Source organism: Prionailurus viverrinus, chromosome B3 (genome assembly GCF_022837055.1).
Source record: "Prionailurus viverrinus isolate Anna chromosome B3, UM_Priviv_1.0, whole genome shotgun sequence".
NCBI classification, from domain to species: domain Eukaryota; kingdom Metazoa; phylum Chordata; class Mammalia; order Carnivora; family Felidae; genus Prionailurus; species Prionailurus viverrinus.
In genome coordinates, this window is record NC_062566.1 from 137841470 (window position 1) to 137866546 (window position 25077).

General features: G+C 46.3%; 1 protein-coding gene across 4 annotated transcripts in view; it reads left to right on the forward strand.

Annotated features, from left to right (window-relative positions):
- EML1 (EMAP like 1) overlaps positions 1-25077 on the forward strand; it is a 200833-nt gene that overhangs the window by 100431 nt on the left and 75325 nt on the right. For all 4 annotated transcript variants that reach the window (XR_007153110.1, XM_047863455.1, XM_047863454.1 and 1 more), the window contains exons 2-3: positions 8596-8778; positions 22006-22141. Coding sequence is in view for 3 of the 4 variants with exons in the window: in XM_047863455.1 (XP_047719411.1) it covers positions 8596-8778; positions 22006-22141 (319 nt within the window). In the remaining variant the exon portion in view is untranslated. The remainder of the gene's footprint in view (positions 1-8595; positions 8779-22005; positions 22142-25077) is intronic.

Here is a 25077-nt window from a genome sequence, read left to right on the forward strand (position 1 = left end):
CCGAAGCAGACTCCACGCTGTCAGCACAGAGCCCAATGCGGGGCTCAAACTCACTAACCGCAAGATTATCACCTGAGCCCAAGTCGGATGCTCAACCGACTGAGTCACCCAGATGCCCCTCTAATTAATTTTTTAGTGCTATTTTGCATAACAGTGTTCAGACAACACATGGGGATTTTGAAGGAAAGGTTAGCTTTGGTGATTTTTATCAGTGATAATAATTAACAATGACAACGACTATAGGCTGATTGTAGCCTGCATTTATTTACAAAGCATTTACAATATGCAAAAATACATCCCAAGAGCTCTATGTATATTAACTAATTGAATAGTACAGCAACCTGCTGAGGTAGACAACTGTTGTTGTCCCTGTCTTACAAGTGGGGAAACTGAGGCACGTGGAGATACAATAACTTGCCCTGTGTCACACACCTGGGAAGTGGCAGGGCTGGGATTTGAACCCCTGTGACCTGACTCCAGCGTCCGCACTCCTGGTGACTAGCAGTATCCCTCTTCTGGAAGTCCTGTCCAACACTACTTTGGCTCTGGAATGGCTTCACCCGATCCTTCTTCCTGAGGCCGGAGACCCTCCCGGTTAGGTCTGCCATGGCCCAGGTCCCCGTGCGACAGTTGCTACCCGGGCTTGCCCTCCCTTTGAAAGATTTTATTCAGCTCTTGCCTTGCTTCTCAGGGGGCAGACAGAGCTAACCTACCTTTATATCCAGCCCCCACTCCCCAACTTTTCCCTTCCACTTGGCTTGCCCTGATGAAGTGGGACTTCCCTGCTTTCCCATCCGGGTCAAGGGACAAAAGGAGAAATCACACAGAACTGCTGTCTGTTCGCAAGAAGCGGTGTAGACCTTAGGGGCGGTCTCTTTCCAGTGAGCCGCAGGTGTTCTCATTGGAATATGTCTTTGCTCAGATCTCAAGGCGTAATAGCCACCAGCCTCAACGATCCAAATAGCAACCCCTAACTGACAAAGCCAATGGGTAGACCACATCTCCCTTGGACTCCCCAAAAGTTATTTTATTTTCTATGTTAACATTCAACAAATCTGCTCTTTGGAGACCGCTCTACGTATCTTAACACAATAGAGATTCGTGTAACCCACCACCACTGTCAGGATGCGGAACGTTTCCGTCATTCCCAAAACTCTGGAGTGCTGTGCCCTTACCCCAACTTTTGGTAACCCCCGATCTGTTCTCCTTCACTGTAGCTTTGTCTTGGAAAATATCGCATAAATGGAATAACACAGCACATAACCTTCGGAGACTGGCTTCCTTCGCTCGGCGTAATACCCTCCAGACCCGGCGTAATACCACTGTATCAGTAGTTAGATTCCTTTTTATGACTCTACGGAGGTAGCACGGTTTATGCGGTCACCAGTTGGAGGACATTTGAGTTGGCTGCAGTTTTTACCGCTTCCAACTTTTGTGTACAGGCTTTTTATGAATGTGGGTGTCCATTTCTCTGGTGAGTCTGGGTCATGCGCTATGTGTATATTTAACTTTGTAAGAAACTGCAAAACCATTTTTCCAGGGCAAGCGTACCATTTTATGTGCCCACCAGCAACGTAAGAGGGTTTCATGTGCCCCATATTCTCGCTGCATCTTGTTTGGCCAGTAGTTTGTATTCTGGCCATTCTAATGGGCGTGTAGTGATGATATCTTATCTCATTGTGGTTTGAATTTGCATTTCCCCAATGGCCGGTGACACTGAACATCTTTTCATGTGCCTGTTTGCAGTTTAGCAAAGTGTCAATGAGCTCTTTTGCCTATTTTTTAATCGGGTTGTTTGTTTTCTGACTGTTGGGTTTTAAAAAGTTCTTTCTATGTCTCCATCAACAGGGAGAGACAGGAAAAAAAAGACATAGTCACCAGTATTCCCAACGGAAACAATACGAATCCTACTTTAGGAGCGTAGAGAATGGAATATGTAGTTCTTGGAAGGCAAGGAGTGTGAGAAAAGATGATTTGCCAATTCTTACCCCAAGTTTGATTTCTTGGGAGAGATAGGTCTGTGACGTGTTTTTAAAGAGTTATACAGTGTTTCCCTCATAGGATCTGTTAAGTTCTACATGTATGTGGATGCTTGATGAGTTCTTTGGGTCGTCCAGCATTTAATACCCGTTATTCTGTCTCAGAAGTACCATAGACACACTTGAAAAATGTTTGTGTATGAAACTATTATCTGTTACTTAGAACGTCGACAGAACTTGAATTCAGGGGCATGACAGATTTATATCCAGTAAGCAGAAATTACAAAAGGGTAGATTTCAATTTCAAAGGCCATGATTATCTGAGTACTTCTTATGCTTCTCAGTTCCCTTGTCTTTGTTTCAATTGTTTCCGTTGTCTGGAATGTGGCTCTTCTTGCTTTTCTACATAAATGTTTTTATCCATCAAGGCCAACCCCCACTTGCTCCTGTTTTCCCAGATGAAATCCAGATACCCATTTACGCATCTATTCATCCATCTTCCAAATATTTATTGAGTTCCTACCCTGTGTTACATATTGGGAGAATAACTCGGTGGACCAGCAGAAAAGATTTCTGCTTTTATGGAGCTTACATTTGATCGATGTTCTCAGAGAGCAGCCAGCTTCTGATTTCGTTGATTTTCTTTGTCCATGTTTTATCCCACTGACTTCATCTCTTTTCTTATTTCTCTTCTTTTTGCTTGATTTCGTTTCTAACATTTATTTATTTTTGAGAGACAGAGCAAGACAGAGCATGAGGGGGGAAGGACAGAGAGAGGGAGGGACACAGAATTCAAAGCAGGCTCCAGGCTCTGAGCTGTCAGCACAGAGCCCAACATGGGGCTCAAGCGCATGGACTGTGAGATCATGACCTGAGCCGAAGTCAGATGCTCAACCAACTGAGCCACCCAGGTATCCCTTGCTTGATTTTATTTTAATTTGCTCTTCTTTTTCTAGTTACTAGTGAAAGTTGAGAATCATTGATTTGAGGATTGTCTCCTCTTCTAACAAAGAGATCTTAAAGCTATTAATTTTCCTCAAGGACCTGCTTTAGCTTGTCCTTGTGTGTCCCACACATTTTGAAATGTTACATTTTCACTATCGTTTAATTAAAAATATTTTCTAAGTTGTCCTGTGATGTTGTCTTTGACTTAATGATTATTTAGAAGTATCTTGTTTAATTTACAAATAGTAGGGGTTTTCCGTGTGGTCTTGTTTTTGATTTCTAATTTAATGCCACTGTGGTCAGAGAACATACTCTTCTAGTGTTTAAGTTTGTCCCGGTCTGCTTTTTTTGCCCAGAACCTGATGTGTCCTGGTGAATGTATCGTGTGCACTGCCATTGTTGAGTATAGTTTTCCATACATATCAATTAAGTCAAACTGGTTTATAATGCTGTTCAAAACTTCTATGTCTTGAGTGATTTTTTTAAAATTAATCGTCCTACCAGTTACTGAGAGAGGAGTGATGGAATCTTCAGGAATAATTGTGGAATTGTCTATTTCCCACTTTCATTCTGTCAATTTTTGCTTCGTGTATTTTAAACCTCTGTTATTGTGATTGTCTTTCTGATAAATTGATCCTGTTTTCATTATGAAATGGTCCTCTTTATCTCTGGTAATACATTTTTTTTTGGCATCTATGCTATCTGATTATTAATATTTCCACTCTTGTTGTTCCATGCTTGTTGTTTGCATGCTATGTCCTTTTCTTCATTCATTTATTTTCAGCCTGTCTGTGTCTTTGTATTTAAAGTATATATCTTGTAGACAGCCTATAGTTGGGTATTGGTTTTTTTTTTCCTGACATTCTCAGACTTTTAATTGATGTGTTTAAAGAAATTAGTGCATTAATGTAACACCAGTGTTTATTGCTATGTTAGGTTTGGGTTTATCATTTTACTTTTTTTCTCCTATTTGTCTACTTTTTGTTCCTCTTTCCTTCTTTTCTCTCCTTTTGGATTATTTGAATATAGAATTTCAATGTAGTATTTTTGTTGTTTTTGTTCACCTATACTTATTTGCATTATTCTTTAGTAGTTCCCTGGGGATTACAATATACATCTTTAACTTTTCACAGGTCTCTTCAGTTAATAATGTATATTAAAATCTTGTGTAAAATATTAAAATCTCATATAAAATATTAAAATCTTATAGATCCATATCTTCCCCCTCCTTTGTGTTATGGTAGTTATATGTATTACATGTACACACCTATAAATCTTACCAGTGTTAACAATTTTCATCTTTATTTTTTTTTAATTTTTTTAAAATGTTTTTATTTATAGTTGAGACAGAGACAGAGCATGAGCAGGGGAGGGGCAGAGAGAGAGAGAGAGACACAGAAGCCGAAGCAGGCTCCAGGCTCCGAGCCGTCAGCACAGAGTCCAACGCGGGGCTCGAACTCACGAATCGTGAGATCATGACCTGAGTCGAAGTCGGAAGCTTAACCAACTGAGCCACCCAGGTGCCCCTATAATTTTCATCTTTAATAATGTAAAGGTTTTTAAGAACATTAACAGGAAACTGCAAAAAGAAAAAAAAGTCTTGAACTCATTCAGATATTTATCACTTCCAGTGATTTTCATTCTTTCTTGAGTATCTGAGTTTCCATCTTCTATAATCTCCCTTTACCCTGAAGATCGTGCTGTGGGACTTCTTAGAACATAGATCTGCTGGCAATGAATTCTTTCAGTTTCCATTTATCTGAAAATGCTTTTTTTTTTTTTTTTTAAACCTTCACTGTTAGAGGCTACTTTTGCTGGGTATAGAATTCCGGATTGGATTTTTCCATTCCGTACTTTAGAGATGTTGCATTCTCTTCTAGTCTCCATCCATGGTCCTTGCCCAGTATAGACCATGTCAGTTTGCTCTTGCTGCTTTCAGTATGTGCCCTTAATCTAGTTTTCAGCAGTTTGATTACGATATACCTTGAGGTGGGTTTCTTGGTGTTTATTTTGCTTGGAATTTGTTAAACATTTTGTTGTTTTCTGTTTCTGTCCTTCATAAAATTTAGGACTGGGGAGGAGGCCTTTATATTTCAGATTTTTTTTCTGCCTTGTCCTCTTTCTTCTTCTGTTCCAACTTAATGTACATTGGACTGGTTGAGGTCATCTAACAAATCCCCAAGGGACTTGGTTAATTTTTTTTTCCCCCAATTCTTATCTCTGTGTTCTTTACCGTGGATACTTCCTCTTGCCCCGTCCTCAGGTTTACATGTCTTTCCTCCATCACGTCCATGCAGCTGCACCCGTTCGGTGAACTCTTTACTTCCGAAAATGTGTTCTTCAGTTCTGAAATTTCCATTTGGTTCATTTTTATATTGTTTCTGTTTCTCTGCCAGTAATTCCCACTTCTCCACTGAAATTTTCATTCACTGGAAATAACCTCATTTTCCGTATCTGTTAGTTCCAATATTTTGCTCATCCTGGAGTTGGACTCCATTTATTTTCTTTTCTCTCGAGAATGTGTTCCGCTTGTTGATTCTTAAGTATGTTGAGTAATTTTGGATTATATCCTGGACATTATGAATCTTAGGTTGTGGGGATTTTGTATTCCATGATTTTCCTCTAAGAAGTGTTCTTTCCTTTGTCTTAGCGGCTGCTTTTCTTGGCTGGACTTGAACTGCTAACTGCTTCTTGGGCAGTGCCTCCAATCTCAGTTCTGATCTTCTGCTCTTAGCTGTAACACTTGACTCTGTTCTATGCGGGTGTGATCCACAAGTCAGCCAGAGATGGGATAGACAGAGTTTGGGAATCCCCCCACTCTGGCTTCTTCCCTTCTGGGATTTCCCCACTCTCTTCAGTGGTCACAGTTTTTGGACTTTCTTAGCACAAAATGGCTGTGGGGGTTTCCCACATGTACCCTTAACCCCACCGCGAGTACCATTTAACTCTGGCTAAAAGCCATGGAAAGGAGCTTCTTGTATATTTTTCCAAGTGAGTGTAAACTCCCCACCAGAGTTTATATACCTGTGTCTCCTCTCCAGTACCTTCAAGTAGTTGCTTTTTGTGTAATTTCCAGGCTTAAAATTGCCTTCTGCAGGAAGGTGCTGTCCACAAGGGGTCTGTCCTACCTGGAAACAGGCGCAACTCTGTGGTACTTATGTTTTATAGTTGGGACGTAGAAGATAATCAAGCAAGAGCACAGTAATGCTATGAAAGGAATAAATAAAGTTGACGTGATCGGAGCACCAGCCTTAGGTAAGGTTGTTAGGAAGGTTCTCTGAAGAGCTCTGTTTGAGCCGACACCTAAGAACAGAAAACAGAACAAGCAAAAAAAGCTTATTAAGAAATGTTTCAAGCAAAGGCAACAACAGATACCAAAGAGAGAGAGGTCAGTGTGACTGAAGCATGGAGGGAAAGAAGGGACGATGTGAAATGGGTTTGCAGAGGCCAGGAGACCTTATGGGACACGGGAGGCCTTGGTAAGGAACTGGCGATTAACAGCTCCGTACAAAAGGCTGGGATTGCCATCGAGGTCACGGGGTGCTTAGCAGACAGATCATATTACTTTGTCAGACTAGCCGGCCCTTAACAGGCATGACTGATAGATGGTGTAGTCTTGTTTCGTTTTCTTCCGTTATTTTAACGAAGTAAAAAATCTTATTTATGTGGTCTTAGATTCTGCATTGCAGCTAACTTTTATAACGTTACCATCTATCATGTTTTCATCGAATAACAAAGATTATCCATAAGTATCTGAAGAGGCTATTAAAATACTTCTTCCTTTCCCTACTGCGTGTCAGTGTGAGGCCAAATGTTCTTTATATACTTCAACCAAAATAACATATCACAGCAGACTGAATACGTAAACAAATCTGGTTCTTCGCTAGTAAGTCAGCCACGAAAGAAAATTTTTAAACAGTCAAAGATGTCAATCCTTTCACAAAATTATTTTCGTTTTTAAAAATATAGCAGTTTTTCCATAAAAATGGGCTACTTAATATGTGATACTTTTGTTCTTTGTAGCTAAGTCATGCTTACATATTTATAAAATGCTGTTTTAATTTTCAGCACAGCAGATACTGATAGACACAATTCACACAAACAAAAGTTATTTGTGGTCCCCAGTAAGTGTTGTTAATGTAAAGGAGTCCTGAGGCCACAGTGTCTGAGAAGTGCTGTGTTAAGGCTATTTTATGTGGGAAAGATAATACATCATGCCAATGGTTTTAACTTCAACTGTGTGGCAAAGTCATAATTTTTAAGTTTGTTTATTTATCACAAGAGAGAGAGAGAGAATGTGAGCAGGGGAGGGGCAGAAAGAGACGGAGAGAGAGAGAATCCCAACCAGGTTCCCCGCTGTCAGCGCAGAGCCTGATTGTGGGGTTCGAACTCAAAAAACCATGGGATCGTGACCTGAGCCGAAACCAAGAATTGGACACTTAACTGACTGAGGTACCGGGGTGCCCCAAGCCTTTTTTTCCCCAAAATTTTTATTTAAATTCCAGTTAGGTGGGGCGCCTGGGTGGCCCAGTCGGTTAAGCGTCCAACCTTGGCTCAGGTCATGATCTCACAGTTCGTGGGTTTGAGCCCCGCGTCCAGCTCTGTGCTGACAGCCCGGGGCCTGGAGCCTGCTTCGGATTCTGCGTCTCTCTCTCTCTCTCTCTCTCTCTCTCTCTCAAAAATAAACATTAAAAAAAATAACTTCTAGTTAACATATAGTGTAACATTGGTTTCAGGAGATAGTGTTGTCTTGGGATTATCTGGCCAACCCTTCAGTTAGCATGGTCAGAACAAAAGCAAGACGGTGATGGGGGCGGGGGGTGGATTTCTGCCATGTGAGGGGAGATGCACGCTGGTCCCTCCTCTACCTCTGAGGTCTCCAAATGTCATGGGAAAGAACATGCATTGGCCCGTGTCTAGAATAATACAATAGCGCTTAAAACCTCAGCTAAGAGGGGCGCATGAGTGGCTGAGTCGGTTAAGCGTCCGACTTCTGCTCGGGTCATGATCTCGCAGTTTGTGAGTTCGAGCCCCGCATCAGCATCGGGCTCTGTGCTGACAGCTGGGAGCCTGGAGCCTGCTTCAGATTCTGGGTCTCCCCGTCTCTCGGCCCCTCCCCTGCTCATGCTCTGTCTCTCTCTGTCTCTCAATAATAAATAATGTTAAAAAAAAAAAAACTTTTTAAATTTTTTTTTTTCAACATTTATTTATTTTTGGGACAGAGAGAGACAGAGCATGAACGGGGGAGGGGCAGAGAGAGAGGGAGACACAGAATCGGAAACATGCTCCAGGCTCTGAGCCATCAGCCCAGAGCCCGACGCGGGGCTCGAACTCACCGGCCGCGAGATCGTGACCTGGCTGAAGTCGGACGCTTAACCGACTGCGCCACCCAGGCGCCCCCAAAAAAAAAAAAAAAAAAAACTTAAAAAAAATAAGAAATAAAACCTCAGCTAAGAGGAAATGAAAAGCACGAACAGAATCACTAAAGACTAGAGCAGAGTGAGACGTTGTAGTTCTGTGTCGCACGAGACGGCCCGTGGTTTCTGCACGAGAGCAGTGGCCTCCAGGATATGAATGGTACCGTGTCCCAGCAATACGCTCCGGGCGTGCGGGTGGGTCCCATCCCTCCGGGGGGCACTCGAGAGTCACTTGTTCCTCTCCTTTGGTTTAGATGACAGCGCTTCCGCCGCGAGTAGCATGGAGGTGACGGACCGCATTGCCTCCCTGGAGCAGCGCGTCCAGATGCAAGAAGACGATATCCAGCTGCTCAAATCGGCGCTGGCCGACGTGGTCCGGCGGCTGAACGTCACGGAGGAACAGCAGGCGGTGCTGAACAGGAAAGGACCTACCAAAGGTGGGCGCCGTAGAGGCTCGGGGGCAGCGCTAGACTTGGTCTCGCGGAGGACGCTTGCCCTGGCGGATGCAGGCCCTCCTCAACAGCGACAGAACCTCAGAAGATCAGGGAAGGGCTCTCAGCATTGCCCAAACCATCACACGAGGCGGTACAGGGTCTTTAACGTTATTTAGTTATCTTTGGCTTGACATGAGGGGATCGTTAGCCTGTGGTTACATGTGCAGGTGGCCAGAACATGCTTGTGGAGTCAAGGAGGGAGCCATCCAGGGGCCACCGCTGGGAGCACAGGTTTATCTTGCAAGGCAGAGCCGAGCACAAGGAAACCCCCATGATCCTCTGGGCGCCTGGGAGTCTGTTCCACCCAGAAACTTTCTGACAACTCTCCTCTCTTTCCGTATACTCAGCTTCTGTGCTGCCATTCTGTTCGGCACAGCCACCAGTTAATGATCCTACGCCACAGCGAAGCTCTGCCCAGGACTGGGGGCCCCCAAGGGGCAGGCCCTTCCCTGAGGAGCTCAGAACCCGCAAACTTAGGAAGCTCCTTCCAGGCACAGCCTGCTGTGTCCTTTGAATGTCCTACTCTGCTGTCCAGGAGAGCGTAGCCAGCTACAGAGTCTGTATCTCATGGGTTTCTGGCAAATTTATTTTTTTTTAACTTTTTTAATGTTTATTTAGTTTTCAGAGAGAGACAGAGAGACGGAGCACAAGCAGGGGAGGGTTAGAGAGAGAGGGAGACACAAAATCCAAAGCAGGCTTCAGGCTCTGAGCTGTCAGCATAGAGCCTGACGGGGGGCTCGAACCCATGAACCGCGAGATGATGACCTGAGCCGAAGTCGGATGCTTAACCGACTGAGCCACCAGGCGCCCCTAAAACATTTTTTTAATGTTTATTTTTGAGAGAGAGAGAGAGAGAGCCCCAACACAAGCGGGGGAGGTGCAGAGAGAGAGGGAGACACAGAATCTGAAGGCAGCTCCAGGCTCTGAGCTGTCAGCACAGAGCCTGACGCAGGGCTTGAACCCACGAACCACACGAGATCATGACCTGAGCCGAAGTCGGATGCTTAACCGACTGAGCCCAGGCGCCCCTGGTTTCTGGCAAATTTAAATCATTTCATTTCCCTGTGACGCCCGTGAGTGAAATATAAGAAAACACTATTTGGTTTTTTTTTGTTTTTTTTTTTCAACGTTTATTTATTTTTGGGACAGAGAGAGACAGAGCATGAACGGGGGAGGGGCAGAGAGAGAGGGAGACACAGAATCGGAAACAGGCTCCAGGCTCTGAGCCATCAGCCCAGAGCCTGACGCGGGGCTCGAGCTCACGGACCGCGAGACGTGACCTGGCTGAAGTCGGACGCTCAACCGACTGCGCCACCCAGGCGCCCCAAGAAAACACTATTTGTGTTTGAAGTAACTTTGTAGTGACCCTCCTCTTAAAATTTTGCAAGTACATCGCCTTATAAAAGTTTTCTGCTAATCGTACTCGGTTGCCTGATGTCCACTTTCAACCCACAGACCTTGCTCATCTTTTACCAGATCCCCGCTCCTTGTGGCTAACTTCAGAAAACAGAATTCATCTTGGCTGTCAAATTCCTTTACTTAAAACATTGCAGATCACACTGCTATGTAAATGTCCCTTTAAAATTAGCTTTGTTTGTTTGTTTGCTCGGATTTAACGAATTATTTCACACTTTCCATGTTTTTCCTGGAGTCAGGAGAGGGTACTGTCTGATGTCACATATGCTAGTTTTCTCTCAAGTCCTTGGCTACATTTTCCCATGTCTGTAGGAAAAAATGTATTTCTTCTTCCTTCAGGGTAATCATCACCAGCTCTATGTGAGATATACTTGTGGACCACGTTGATGTGTTTTCTGTAATTCTTGTATCTGAGCATAGTTGCTACATGATGTTACAATGTTACGTTAATTTCAGGTGTACAATTTCTACCTTACGCCCTGCTCACCACAAGTGTAGCTACCCTCTGATACCATACACGGATACATCTCAAAGAATGTTTTTTTAAAAATGTTTATTTATGTTTGAGAGAGAGAGAGAGAGAGAGATCGTGAGTTGGGGAGGGGCAAAGAGACAGAGTGTGAGCACGGGAGGAGCAGAGAGATAGGGAGACACAGAACCTGAAGCAGATTCCAGGCCCCAAGCTGTCAGCACAGAGCCCGACACGGGGCTCGAACTCATGAGCTGTGATATCGGGACCTGAGCCGAAATCGTACACTTAACCAACCGAGCCACCCAGGCGCCCCTCGAATAATCTTTTTAAGTACTGTTTTTCTCCTTCTAAGTTACAAAGTCATTAGGGAATTTTAAATAGAAACTAAGTTATTTTAGGTATTCTTGACCTACTCAGCTTTCCAAAAATAAATCTGATGACTACTATACCCTAAAGGGTACATTTGAAGTCGTTGCTTTATATAAAACTTCAGACTTCCAAAACGTCTATTTTTTTTAAAAAATTAGGGAAAAAAAATAATGCAAGAGGACTGCCTGTTTCTTTTCTTGATTAAGAGTAAAGTTTTATGAAACTTCCTCTAAGAGAATAGTTTTTTTTCATAGTGAGATCTGATGTGTTTTTTTAATATAATATTTTTTCATAAGTAAAAGTAAATCACGGTATAAAGCCAGAGGGTCACGCCGAGAAATAGAACAAAGGTCATAAGAAAGCTGGTGAGTGGGGTGGCAGCCCCCAAATGGAACGGGCTATGACTTTCCCGCCTCGTAAGCAGTTAATTACAGGACGGTGGAACTGGAGGTGGGGAGGTGGAGGAGTGGGCCCATCAGAGGCTCTGGGTCGCTGCTTTCCTTCGGGAGAGAGCCGTGTTGGTACATGTGCACCTGCCGCCGGGTAGCTCACACTCAGTAGCCATGGTTCAGTTGGGGGATCTTTCAGACCGGACGGATTTGACACAAACCTCCTCTGTGTGTAAAAGGCCACTTCACATTATTTTGGCTTGCTGTCCTCCTACAGGCTCGAAGCAGACAGGACTCAGGGCATTCTAACTTTTAAGTATTAAGTGATGTTTCCCCCCCAAGGTCAGTTGTCTGAACCTTAGGGTTCAATGTTCTGAGCTTTGGGCACCTAAATTCGTGCTGTTGGCCCAGCGACAGGAATGGCGGTGCAGCAAGAAACAGGCCACGCTGGTAGGCAGTGAGCTTTCAAAGTGCTCAGCACGGCTCAGCTCGAAGGAAGTGTGTGCCGTGTCTGTGCCACAGTCACCCCGATGGGCAGACCTCAGAGTCTATACAGTAGCCCCAGGGTTGCCCGTGAGGCTGTAAATCCCTTTCCATGGTAGTACTTCACTTTGTTCGAAGGTCGAAGCTTTGACTTAGTTTATATGACTTCACTCGCGTAACAATGAGAACTGCCGTCTCGGGAAAATAATTCACTAACAGATCAAGTTCGTGGCTTCCTGAGACAGGGGGGAGATTGTGGCCAAGCCATCAGATGCTGGGCCTATGGACACAGAGTTTACATAGGAGGGAGCTGTGACTCACACCGCTTTTCCCTGGCAACATTCTCCTGGTGCCGGGGATTTTTAACCAGTGAGGCCGTCCTGGGGCTTAGGCGTTAGTAAGTCTCCACCGAAGCCCCCCAGACGTTGTTATTCGTGTTTTCTTTTGCCTTTGGGATTTTTTTAAGTATTGAGAACGGGTTGCCCTGTCACGCTTCTTACCTACAGACAACCTCAGCCCGCAAAGGTTGCCCTGCTTATGTCAGATTGACCTTCAGATGCGGAGATTTGGTATGTTTTAATTTTGCTGAGCTTGGGTTACCCTGTACTGGGGAGAAGAGAATCAAATAGTTTTCCCTGCTACCTAACAATGCGGTAAGAAGACCCCCGTGTATACTGATTGCTGTTGTGAGTATAAATACAGAAATGTGCTTTATGAATAAAGGAGTTCATTGCAACACCATGCATATTGGAGAATACTTGGATAGAAAGGAGCAGAGGGAGGGGCGCCCAGGTGGCTCAGTCGTTTAAGCGACCCACTTCAGTTCAGGTCACGATCTCGCGGTCCGTGGGTTCGAGCCCCGCATCAGGCTCTGTGCTGACACAGCTCAGAGCCCGGAACCTGCTTCAGATTGTGTCTCCCGCTCTCTCTGCTCCTCCCCCACTCACGCTCTGTCTCTCTCTGTCTCTCAAAGATGAATAAATGTTAAAAACAAAAAAATTTTTTTTTAATTTTTTTTTCAACGTTTATTTTATTTTTGGGACAGCGAGAGACAGAGCATGAAGGGGGGAGGGGCAGAGAGAGAGGGAGACACAGAATCGGAAACAGGCTCCAGGCTCCGAGCCATCAGCCCAGAGCCCGACGCGGGGCTCGAACTCACGGACCGCGAGATCGTGACCTGGCTGAAGTCGGACGCCCAACCGACTGCGCCACCCAGGCGCCCCAAAAACAAAAAAGTTTTTTAAAAAAGCAGAGGGAGTGCAAGCTACAGGGGCCGAAAACTGCAGCACTCTGTATGATCGAACACTGGGTCCTCGTTAAAAACGTTTACGTTACTGGTAAAACAGGGAAAGCACCTGTGCATTATATTAAGAGTCACAAGCAAGATAGAAAACTGTATACACTGTAAATTCAAGTCAATAGACAAAATCTACGCAAAAAGACTGGAAAGAAGTATAACCAAGTGTTTTCATTGACTTTTTTTTTCCTGAGTGGTGGGATTGTGACCTTTTTTTCTTCTTTATACATTTAGTTGGTTTCTAAATGTTCTTTGGAGTAATAAGCAGAAGAAATTCGTGTTTTAAACGTGACACTCTACTGGGGCGCCTGGGTGTCTCAGTCGGTTGGTGGGTTCGAGCCCCGCCTTGGGCTCTGTGCTGACAGCTCAGAGCCTGGAGCCTGTTTCCGATTCTGTGTCTCCCTCTCTCTCTGACCCTCCCCAGCTTGTGGCTCTGTCTCTGTCTCTCAAAAATTTATTGTTAAAAAAAAAATTGGGGGCACCTGGGTGGCTCAGGTGGTTGAGCACCTGACTTCAGCTTCGGGCATGATCTCACGGTTCGTGAGTTCAAGCCCCGTGTCGGGCTCTGTGCTGACAGCTCGGAGCCTGGAGCCGGCTTCGGATTCTGTGTCTCCCTCTCTCTCTCCGCCCCTCCCCTGCTCCTGCTCTGTCTCTCAAAAATGCATAAACGTTAAAAAAAATTAAAGTAAAAATGACTTGTGTTTTACCACGTAAACTGACCTTCACCTGCCCTGAGGACAGCAGCAAGGAGGGAGTGCCCGGAGGCTGGTGGCCTGTTCTCAAGAAGATAAGGAGTCCTGATTTGGAGTTAAATTCACAATAGACCCATTGTATGTATGCATGGCTGATCTCCATCTCAATGCAAGGGGAGTGCTGTGAGATTTTAATGGAAAACGTAGTCCTTGTCCCAGTAGTCCTTGTCCCAGTATCCGGGATTGTCCACTTTGTTCCCTGCTCACCAGCAAGTGATTCACATTTACCACTTTAAATGTTGCTCCTGTATTCAGGCCTAATTAACTCTGCCTCAGGTATCTCGGATCACAACTGAAACGCTACATTAATTCTTCCCACATCCATCGCATTCAGGGTACCTGACTGCACCCTGATGTCCGAAGCATTTTGTCCTGGATGTAGCCGTGGCCGTGGGATAATAGCTCCCACTCCTCCCGTGCCTGCTGCGCCCGGACACGATGCTAACACCTTTCCACTCCTCACTCCCAGTGCTCTGGGAGCCCTGCAGGGTGGGCGCTGGGATCCTTATTTTTAAGAAGCGAGGGCCCGGAAGGGTGGTGACTTCTCTGAGGCTCCGTGAAGTAAGCCGCGCTGAGTCGGGCGGGTCCTGCGTGATTCCTTTATTGCTCTGTGCTTCCCAACGTCCCTTGAGATGTGAGCTCCCAACCATCCTGCCCCCCCCTCCGATGAATGCATTCCAAATACATGCCATTCATCATGCATTCTCTTTTGATTTTAGAAATTCTTCTTTCGTGCTGTGTGTCTACATTTTGCCCCTAGGAACAATTGAAATGTTATTTAAAAAATCCCATTTATGAACCAGCAGAATGTCTCCTATCTTAGTGTCGTGTGGAAACGGAGGAGTCATTTATCTCAGCACCTGATGAGCGGAAATTGCGTGTGAGCCCTTCCCTCGGTGCAGTTTCTCCTCCACAGTTGTAAACGTTGCCCGTCTGAAGATGACGCATCGTCCTACAGGCTCCTCTCGTATCCTCCTGTCCTCCCCCTCGCAATCCAGGCTGCTGCCTGTTCACACTGGACGTTAGCAGGTGTTTTTTCTTCCAGAGCATTCCCTTTATGGCGGCCGCCTTTCTTCCCTGAGTGGCTAACCACGTCCAGATGGGCAAACCTGGCAGCGACCTGAGGAGGCGTCACGTGCAAAATACGCAGTTACTAGGCATGTTGGTGGCAGCTGTGGTGCTCTTGACCAAGCCCGTGGCCGTGACGGCCTGAGGATGTTACCAAGAGCGGCACAGCCAGCGAGATCTTGCCAAAGTAGGGGTCTCTCCACCTTCTTTGCCACTCCGAGGTGGTCACCATGCCTCCCTGCCATCCTGTGTTTTCTTTCATGATTGCATTTTTTTATTTTTAAAAACTTTTTTAATGTTTATTTTTGAGAGAGACAGAGACAGAGCGCAAGTGGGGGAGGGGCAGAGAGAGAGGGAGACACAGAATCCGAAGCAGGCTCCAGGCTCCGAGCGGTCAGCACGGAGCCGGACGCGGGGCTCGAACTCACAGATGGTGAGATCATGACCTGAGCCGAAGTCAGACGCTCAACCGACGGAGCCACCCAGGCGCCCCTTCTTTCATGATTTCTCATCAGAGCTTTAAGAATTCCGTTTGTTTTGAGGACACTCTGTGACAGTGTGACGCACGGGATCCGTTACACCCTGTGCGGAAGCCACTGCGCGCAGTTGATATCCTCTCCGTGGGTTTCCACAGCCCTATTTTCCCTTTCGGGAGAAGGACAGAGCGAGGTTATGACGAGAGTGGATTTGAGATCAGTGCGGTCTGATGGACACGTACTTGTTGTGTTCCTTCTGTGGGGGCATCACAGCAGGTACCACCATCAAGGAGCCTCCCATCGTGGATGGAGAGGACAGGTGAACAAACAGACGACTGCCATGCCATGTGGTGTCCTGGGTGTGGTGACACAGGACACCCCTGGCACAGGCCAGGGAAGTGGGAGCAGGGAGGAGGCTCGCCCAGCCTGGTTTGGCCGTGTGTGTGTGTGCGTGTGTGTGTGTGTGTGTGTGTGTGTGTGTGTGTGTGTGTGGTGGGGTGGGGTGGGGGTCCTGGATGAGGGGCCAGAGAGGAGCTGGGTACAAAACATCCTCCTTGGGCCCTCTGGGTCCTGTCTTTTTTATTTTTTTAATGTTTATTTATTTTTTTTTTGAGAGAGAGAGAGAGAGAGAGAATGTGAGCAGTAGAGGAGCAGAGAGGGAGGGAGAGAGAGAGAATCCCGAGCAGGTTCCCCGCTGTCAGCGCAGAGCCTGGCTCGGGGCTCCATCTCCCAAGCCGTGAGACCGTGACTTGAGCCGAGGTCAAGAACTCAACCGACGGAGTTACCCAGGCGCCCTTGTGGGTCCTTTCTTTACCCTGCTGTGGCCAGCTCCACAGGCCAGCCTGCAGGGACCACGCCAGAGGCCCTTGCCCTCCCCCTCCCAGTTAGGTCTGCACACGGGGAGCCCTCGCTGGGGAAGGAGGGGAGAGAGGGGGGCCTTCACTTCCTTGGCTCCTGCCACGTGAGGTCCCTCGGGTTGGCTGTGTCCCTCCTCTGAATGTTGCTTCTGCTCCCAAAGCAGTTTCTCTCCCTTTAGGTTCAGGTGACTGCTCCCCCCATCAGCCCCTAGGGCCCAGGAGGGGTGACTCGCTCTCTGCTGTCAGCCCAAGAGACAGAGCAGCATACCTGGCCTGCCTGCCCCCGGAGCAGGGTGTGCAGAGATCTAGGGGACACGCCTCCCAGCTCAGGCGTCGTCTGCGACCCCCTCTGCTCTGCAGAGTGAGATTAGCTCATCTGGAACAGTGTGTAAGCCAGTGCTCAACTGGGAGGCCCAGACTGGTGTAGGAGCTGGGAGAGGCCATCCGGGAGGGCAGAAATGCCCAGGAGAGGACAGCGGCGTAGCCTGTGGGTCTCAAAGTGGGGTCCCCGGAGCAACGGAGGCATGCCCTGAGAGCTTGCTAGAAAGGCAGATTCTCAGGCTGCACCCCAGACCCAGGATCGGAAACACTATGGGCCGGAGCCCCGCTTAGTGTATCGTAGCATGCCCTCCAGGTGAGTGCACATACCCACGTTCGCTAGCCCAGCAAGAGCAGAGCTGAGGAGGTGGAATGTTTGGCTTGTTGGTTTCTGGGGGGCACACGGAAGCACCTGGGGACGCGGTGGGAAAAATACAGCCGTACGGATAGAATGAGAGCAGATGGCTGAGGTTACAAAAGCCCAGATCCTGACTGGCTGGGTGGCCGGGAGGTGCACTAACCCAGGAGTCGGGATGGTGTCCTCTCCCCTCCGCGGGCTGGTTGTGAAGTAGGAGCCCCCAGATGTGCAGGTCCCGTGTCAGTCCTGGTTACGGGCAACGTGGTGCGGTGGCTCCTGGGGGCCGTTGGAGGTGGTGGCGAGGGACATCAAGGTGAGGGTCACGGGGAGGCGAGCCTGGACCCGGCTGACGGAGCGCCCCGGAGACCCACCCTTGGGGCTGGGAGTGGTGCTGCGGGGACAGGCTGGACAGGCAGGAACGGAAGGGACACACGGGCTCACATATGCGTCGTTCTCATCTCTAGGGCTGCCATGACAGGTGACCACAAACTGGGAGGCTTATAACAATGGACGTATTCTCTCCCAGTCCTGGAGGCCGGCAGTCTGAGATCAGTGCCGCTGGACTGAAGTTGAGGGGCGGGCAGGCCTGGTTCCTTCCAGAGGCTCTAAGGGAGGCTGTCCCAGGCCCCTCTCCCCCCTTCCGTGGCTGCTGGCCATCCTTGGCATTCCCTGGCCACTGGACGCTTCGCTCCAAGCTCTGCGTCCACAGGGACATGGCCTCCTCCCCAGGGAGGCTCTGTGTCTCTTCTCTGCTCCTCACAAGGGCACCATCATTGGGTTCAGGGCCCACCCTAATCCTGTATGACCTCATCTTAACTAATTACATCTCCAAAGACCCTATTTCCAAGTAAGGTCATATCCTGAGGTTCTGGGTGAACATGAATATGGGGGACTCTGTTTAACACAGTACATGTACTTAAAAAAAAAATAACAACCCAGAATGGGGCCAAGATGGTGGACAAAGCTGAGAGAGGAGGAAGAGCGGCCGTGACGGGGCCTGTCTTCCTGCTGGGGAGAAGGGTCCTGGGGACCAGCACGCTGTGTGCGAGAGAAGATGGGGAATCGTGGTTTGGGAGCCGTGCTGCTTCCACTGAGGAATGCTAGCTCCTAGTGCGCCCCAGGCCCTTGAGTGAGCAGGTGCTCGGGAGATGAGGAAAGAGAGCATAGAGGGTGGCGAAGGGCTTCATGCTCTGGCTAGGGAGCCGCCTGTGGCTTTTGCCATTTTCGGTCACATTTAATAGAAGGAAGCTGGGACGCCTGGGTGGCTTTGTTAGTGAAGCGTCAGGCTTCGGCTCAAGTCATGATCTCGCGGTTCGTGGGTTCGAGCCCCATGTCGGGCTCTGTGCTGACAGCTCAGAGCCTGGAGCCTGCTTCGCATTCTGTGTCTCCCTCTCTCTCTGGCCCTTCCCCCCTCGAGCTCTGTCTCTCTCTCAAAAATAAATAAACATTAAAACAATTTTTAAATCAAAAAAATTAAGAAGAAAGAAGGAAGCCTAGCCTTCTGCTTTAGGGGCCGAGAAGTTCCGGTTCATTAAAAACTTGGCATTCTAGGCTGTTTTGTTACTGTTTTCAAGAACATAAATTGAGGCAGATTTAATTCTGTGATGGACAAAACAAATTCTGCTAGCATTTCAGATAATTTTGTTTTTTTAATTTCAGAGTAGTGTTAGATTTACAGAAGAGTTACAGGGATAATACAGACTGTTCCCATTCACCCCGCACCCAGGTTCCCCTACGATTAACATTCTACATTTAGTATGCCACCACGGTGATACATTTTTATTAATTAAAGGCACGCTGTATTTAGATTTCCTTAGTTTATCCTTAATACCCTTTTTTGCTGTTGTTCCAGGATCGATCCAGGATCACATTTGTCTCCTTAGGCTCCTCTAGACTGACAGTTTCTCAGACTTTTTCCCTGTCTCTGATGACCCTGACAGTTTTGAGGAGCCCTAGTCAGATGGCTCATTGTCCTTCACCTTGGGTTTGGGTAGGTCATGGGTTTTGGGGAGGAAGACCGTAGAGGTAAAATGCACGTCCTTCACATCCTGTCAAGGTCACGTGCTACCGGTAGGACTCATCACTGTGACGTTGGCCTGGACAGAGTTTGCCGGGTTTGTCCACAGTGCAGTGACTCCCCCCGTCCCCACGCTGGACAGTGCAGAAGGCGGTCACTGTGCCGCCCACACTTCAGGAATAGAGAATTGCACTCCACCTCCTCGAGTGTCTACGTAAATTACCTGGAATTATGCCCGGGAGACGTATCTTTTCTCCCCCCATTTAATCATTTCCTCCGTTATCACCTTGTATCGGTATGGACTCATGGATACGTGTATACTTCAGGCTGTGATCCAGTATTGCCTTATGTGGTTTGTTCCTGCGGGTTTCCCAGCTTTGGCTACGGGGAGCTCTTTCAGTTGGCTCCTGAGTGCCTCTGACTTGACCACATCAGTATAGGGGTTGGGGTTTTATCACTGCTTTTGAGCACTTCCTTTCTCTCTGGTAGTACAGGACGTGCCGGGCCTGTGTCGTGGGTGCCCTGCCCCAGCCCCAAATTCGGGCATTTCCCCGAGGAGTGCAGGCTCCCCTGCTGTTGTGGAATCGTGTTAGAAACCAAGGTTTGGGCGGCGGGTGATACTGCTTTTGGCAGTCGTAGCGGGCAGAGCTAAGGCATGTCTGGGTTTATACCAATACGTGTTTACATACGCATGTATAATTGTGTATCTGTGGCTGTATCAGGCTAAACCTGGCTCATCGCAGCCTCCCCCTGGCTTGTCTGTAGCCTTGCTCTGCAACAATGAAGCCTTGCTCCCACCATCCTTCACCCGTCTCTTAATTGTTCTCGTGTTCACGATTGTGGTTTCAGAGGTATAGACCATGCCCTGTGGGAAACAATGTTACTGACTGGAGCACAGTGCTTACCCAGTGCTCCGGGGTAGCCAGACAGTCTCTCCTCATTTCCACAGCACCTCTCCTGCCCCACCCCCTTCCATGACATCGTAGTACATACTGGTAACGTAGTTTGATTCTTTTATCTGTCATGGGTTCCCCCCCCATCTCCTAACTGATTTTTCTCTGCAAACGTTCAAGTTCATTCTTTGTGCCATAAGAGCCTGTACGTTTTGACAGATGCCTGATGTCACGTAGCCACCGTGCAGCATCACATAATCATTTTCCCACCCTAAATTTCTCCTAGGTCTTACCTGTTCAGCCCTCCGCCCCCCACCCGGCCAACCTCTGGCAACCACTGATCTGTAATTTTGCCTTTTATAAAAAAAATTTTTTTGATTTTTTTTTTTTAATTTTTTTTTCAACGTTTTTTATTTATTTTTGGGACAGAGAGAGACAGAGCATGAACGGGGGAGGGGCAGAGAGAGAGGGAAACACAGAATCGGAAACAGGCCCAGGCTCTGAGCCATCAGCCCAGAGCCCGACACAGGGCTCGAACTCACGGACCGCGAGATCGTGACCTAGCTGAAGTCGGACGCTCAACCGACTGCGCCACCCAGGTGCCCCTAATTTTATTTATTTTTGAGAGAGAGATAAGAACGCAAGTAGGGGAGGGGCAGAGAGAGAGGGAAACACAGAATCCGAAGCAGACTCCAGGCTCTGAGCTGTCAGCACAGAGCCCGATGCGGGGCTTGAACCCACGAACTATGAGATCATGGCCCAAGCCAAAGTTTGATGCCTAATCGTCTGAGCCACCCAGGCACCCCAGTGTTTTGCCTTTTATAGACTGTCATATAAATGGAATCATACAGAACACAGCCTTTCGAGCCTGGCTGCTTTCACTTGGTGGCATGGATTTAATAAGCCTCAGCCCTGTCCTTGGCGTGGATTTCTTCCTCACTTTTTTTTTTTTTTTTTTTTTTTTTTTTGCTGAATCATATTCCGCGGTCTGGATGGACCACAGTTTGTTTTTCCACTCACCCATTGAAGGGCATCTTGGTTGCTTCCAGTTCCTGACAATATTATGAAAAAAAAAAAAACTGCTATAAATATTAAATGCAGGCTTTATACAGACATAAGTTTTCAAATCAGTTGAGTAAATAAATACCTAATGTCACACAATGCCTGGATCCTACCACAAGACTATATTTAGCAACTGCCAAACTGTCTTCCCGGGTGTCTGTACCATTTTGCATTCCCACCAGCCATGAATGAGAACCCCGTGGCTCTGCATCCTGGCCAGCAAGTGCTACTTTGTTTGTTTTTTTGGATTTTAGCCACCCTAATAGGTGTATAGAGATATCTCATTATGGTTTTAATTTGCATTTCCCTAATGACAAAAGATGTGGAGCATCTTTTCATATGTTTATTTGCCATCTGTAGATCGTCTTGGGTGAAGTGTCTGTTCAGATCTTTTGCCCATTTTTTTAATTGGGCTGCTTGTGTTCTGACTGTTTCAAGCATTCTTTCTTTATATTCCAGATACAAGTCCTTTATCAGATATGTGATTTGTAGATACTTTCTCCCAGTCTGTGACTTATCTTTTCATCCTTATAACAATGCATTTCACAGAGCAAGCGTTTTTATAATTTTAATGAAGTTCAAGCAATCTGTTTTTCTCTTTCATGGATCGTGCTTTTGGTGGTGTATCTAAAAAGCCACCAAACCCAAGGTCACACGGATTTTTCTCCTGTGTTTTCATCTAGAAGTTTTATAGCTTTGCGTTTTACATTCTGGTCTCGGGTCCACTTTGAGTTAGTTGCTGTGTAAGGGGCGAGGCTGGTGTCTAGGTTCCTTGTCCCAACATCCTTTGTTGAAAATCTCTGCTGAGTTCTCTTGGTGCCTTTGTCAATCCTGCCAGCATTTTAAAACTGATACCCTCTTCCTTCCTCCCTGTCTTAAGTTCTGTAAAAAGTTACGCTGACAAAGGGGAAAGTTCTGATTACATTTTCTGCTCATCTCACAGCAAGACCACTGGTGCAGACCTTGCCCTTAAGAACCACCATCAACAATGGCACCGTGTTACCAAAGAAACCTAGTGGCTCTCTGCCGTCCCCCTCCGGGGCCAGGAAAGAAACTGCTGTGGCAGCGGCAGCCAAAAGGTAGGTGGAGCGCGCCTTAAGCGAACTCCGAAAGGAGTTCCATCTCAGACTTAAAATCAATATCGCCTTGTCATACGACCCTTGTTAATTTCTTGTGTGAATTAAAATTCATAGAAGTATAAGATTTGGTGTGTTGACATATCAGGACCTATATAAGTTTTTCTGCTTTTTTTTTTTCTTTACTTAATCCTACTGTCTCTGAAATCCCATTGGCTAACAGCACAGTGTGCCATTTTGTATTTTAAAGTTCTCTTTTAAAAACACAAATGGGAGTGTAACCTGTGTGAAAATGAATATGCTCTTCCCGAGTTCCTCTCTGGCACGGAGCAAAACTCAGGTCTCCAGACCAACCTCAATTATTTACCTGTAAAATTTGGATAAGCTCATCCTTTTAAATTGTGCCAAACGGTGATGTTCTAGATACTGATGTTGTCTCTCAGAGCATAGTTTGCTCTTAACTTTTCTATAATTTCATAATCGTCATATTGAAAGTTTATCTCTTATATGCCAGGCTACTTTTCTAAATTTTTAGGCTCTAGGAAATTCAATGCCTGATGGTAATGTAGCCTAGAAGACCCTGGCTTGTTATGAGTACACCGTGGAAGCCATAGAACTTTTTACGATACTAACTGGCCAGTAGGTACCCGGACACAGAGCGGAGCAAGCTCTAGGGCACGCTGGGGCCACCATTGGGCTTGTAGGCGTTAGCTTGGATGCTGGGTTGGGACTCAGAATGAAAACCTAGCGATCTCATCTTCTGTTTTAAATATGTAGGTTTGCACTCTCCCTCGCCAAGTGTATTTTCGTTGTGTTTTGATCAAATAGAGTTGCATGTACTTGTTGTCTGCGAATTTTAAGAAAATTGGTTTTGTGGGGCTTTTTAAAACTTAAAAAATGAAATTCTTAGCCTCATTTTGTATCTGTTTCTTAAAGTATATTTATTTATTTTGAGAGAGAGAGAGAGAGAGAGAGAGCACGAGCATGCGCATGGGGGAGGGGCATGTGCCTCTCATGAGAGAGAGAATCCCAAGCAGGCTCCGTGCTGTCAGTGCAGAGCCCAACACGGGGCTCAATCCCACGAACGGGGAGGTCATGAGCTGAGATCAAGTGTCGGATATTTAACCAAATGAGCCACCCCGGCGCCCTCGTTTCTGTTTAATACTTACTTGAATCATTTATTTCTAATCCACGTGAAATGCCCTTCTAGAGTCTGACAGTAGTAGATACGGACTTTTTTTTTTCATCTAGATGCGGAAGATTGTCAAGGCTTTTTATTTCAAAGTTCAGATTGCCATGTGTTATAAAGCACATGACATTAAATTTATCGCCTTAATCGTTTGTAAGCATACAATTCAGTAGTCTTAAGTACTGTCACACGTTGTTGTGCAACAGATCTCCAGAACTTTTTTGTCTGTTTTTGTGTTTGTTTGTTTGTTTGTTTCTTTCGTTCTTTCTTCCTTTCCATTTTAATTCCAGGATCGTTAACACACAGTGTTATATTAGTTTCAGGTGTACGATACAGCGATTCGGCACTTCCCTACGTCCCCCGGTGCTCATCATGACAGATGCCCTCCTTCATCCCCATCACCGACTCCCCTCATCCCCCACCCAGCTCCCTTCTGGTAATCATCAGTTTAAAGAACCTCATTTTGCAAAACAGAATCTCTACCCGTTAAACAGTAATTCCTATCCCCAGCCCTTCACAGTCACCTCTCTGCATTCTGTTTCTATGACTTTGACTCCTTTGGATGCTTCCTCTGAGTGGAGACATACAGTATTTGTGTGTCCCTTTGTGACTGGCTTATTTCACTTAGCATGATATCCTCGAGCTTCATCCGTATTGTAGCATATCACAGGATTTCCTTCTTTTTTTAGGTCTGCATAATACACACACACACACACACGTCACCGTTTCTTTATCCATTCAACTGTCGATGGACGCTTGGGTTGTTTCCACCTCTTGGTTATTGTAAATGATGCTACAATGAATATGGGTGTGCAAATAGCTCTTCAAAATCCTGCTTTTCATGCTTTTGGATACATACCCAGAAGTGGCATTGCTGAGTCATAAGGTAATTCTATTTTTAATTTTTTGAGGGAGTGCCATACTGTTTTCCATAATGGCTACACCATTTTACATTTCCACCAACAGCAGGCAAAGGTTCTCATTTCTTCTCATCCTTGCCCAAAACTTATTTTCTGTTCTTTTGCTGGTGGTCATCCTAATGGATTTGAGGCAATATCTCATTGTGGGTTTCATTTGCATTTCTCATATGATAAGTGATATTGAGCATCTTTTTAAAAAAATTTTTTAATGTTTATTTTTGAGAGAGAGAAAGAGAGAGAGAGCATGAACAGGGGAGGGGCAGAGAGAGAGGGAGACACAGAATCTGAAGCAGGCTCCAGGCTCCGAGCTGTCAGCACAGAGCCTGACTCAGGGCTCGAACTCACTAACCATGAGATTGTGACCCGAGCCGAAGTTGGATGCTTTAACCAACTGAAACCCCCAGGCACCCCTTGAGCATCTTTTGTTAAGTAATCTCTATGCACAGTATGAGACTTGAGCTCATGAACCCCGAGATGAAGGCTCACATGCTCTACCAACTGAACCAGCCAGGCGCCCCAACATTGAGCATCTTTTTATATGCTTGTTGGCCATTTGTATATCACCTTTGGAGAAATACCTATTCAAGTCCTTTGTCCGTTTTTTAATAAAATTACTCATTTTTTAGTTATTGTTCTTGAACTGTAGAATTTCCTTTTGTATTCTGGATATTAACCCCTTATCAGATCTATGATTTGCAAATATTTTCTCCCATTTCATAGTTGCCTTTCATTCTATGGATTGTTTACTTGGTGCACCAAAGTTTTTAAGTTTGATGTAGTCCCAAGTGTCTGTTTTTGCTGTTGGTGTCACATCCAAGAAGTCATTGGCA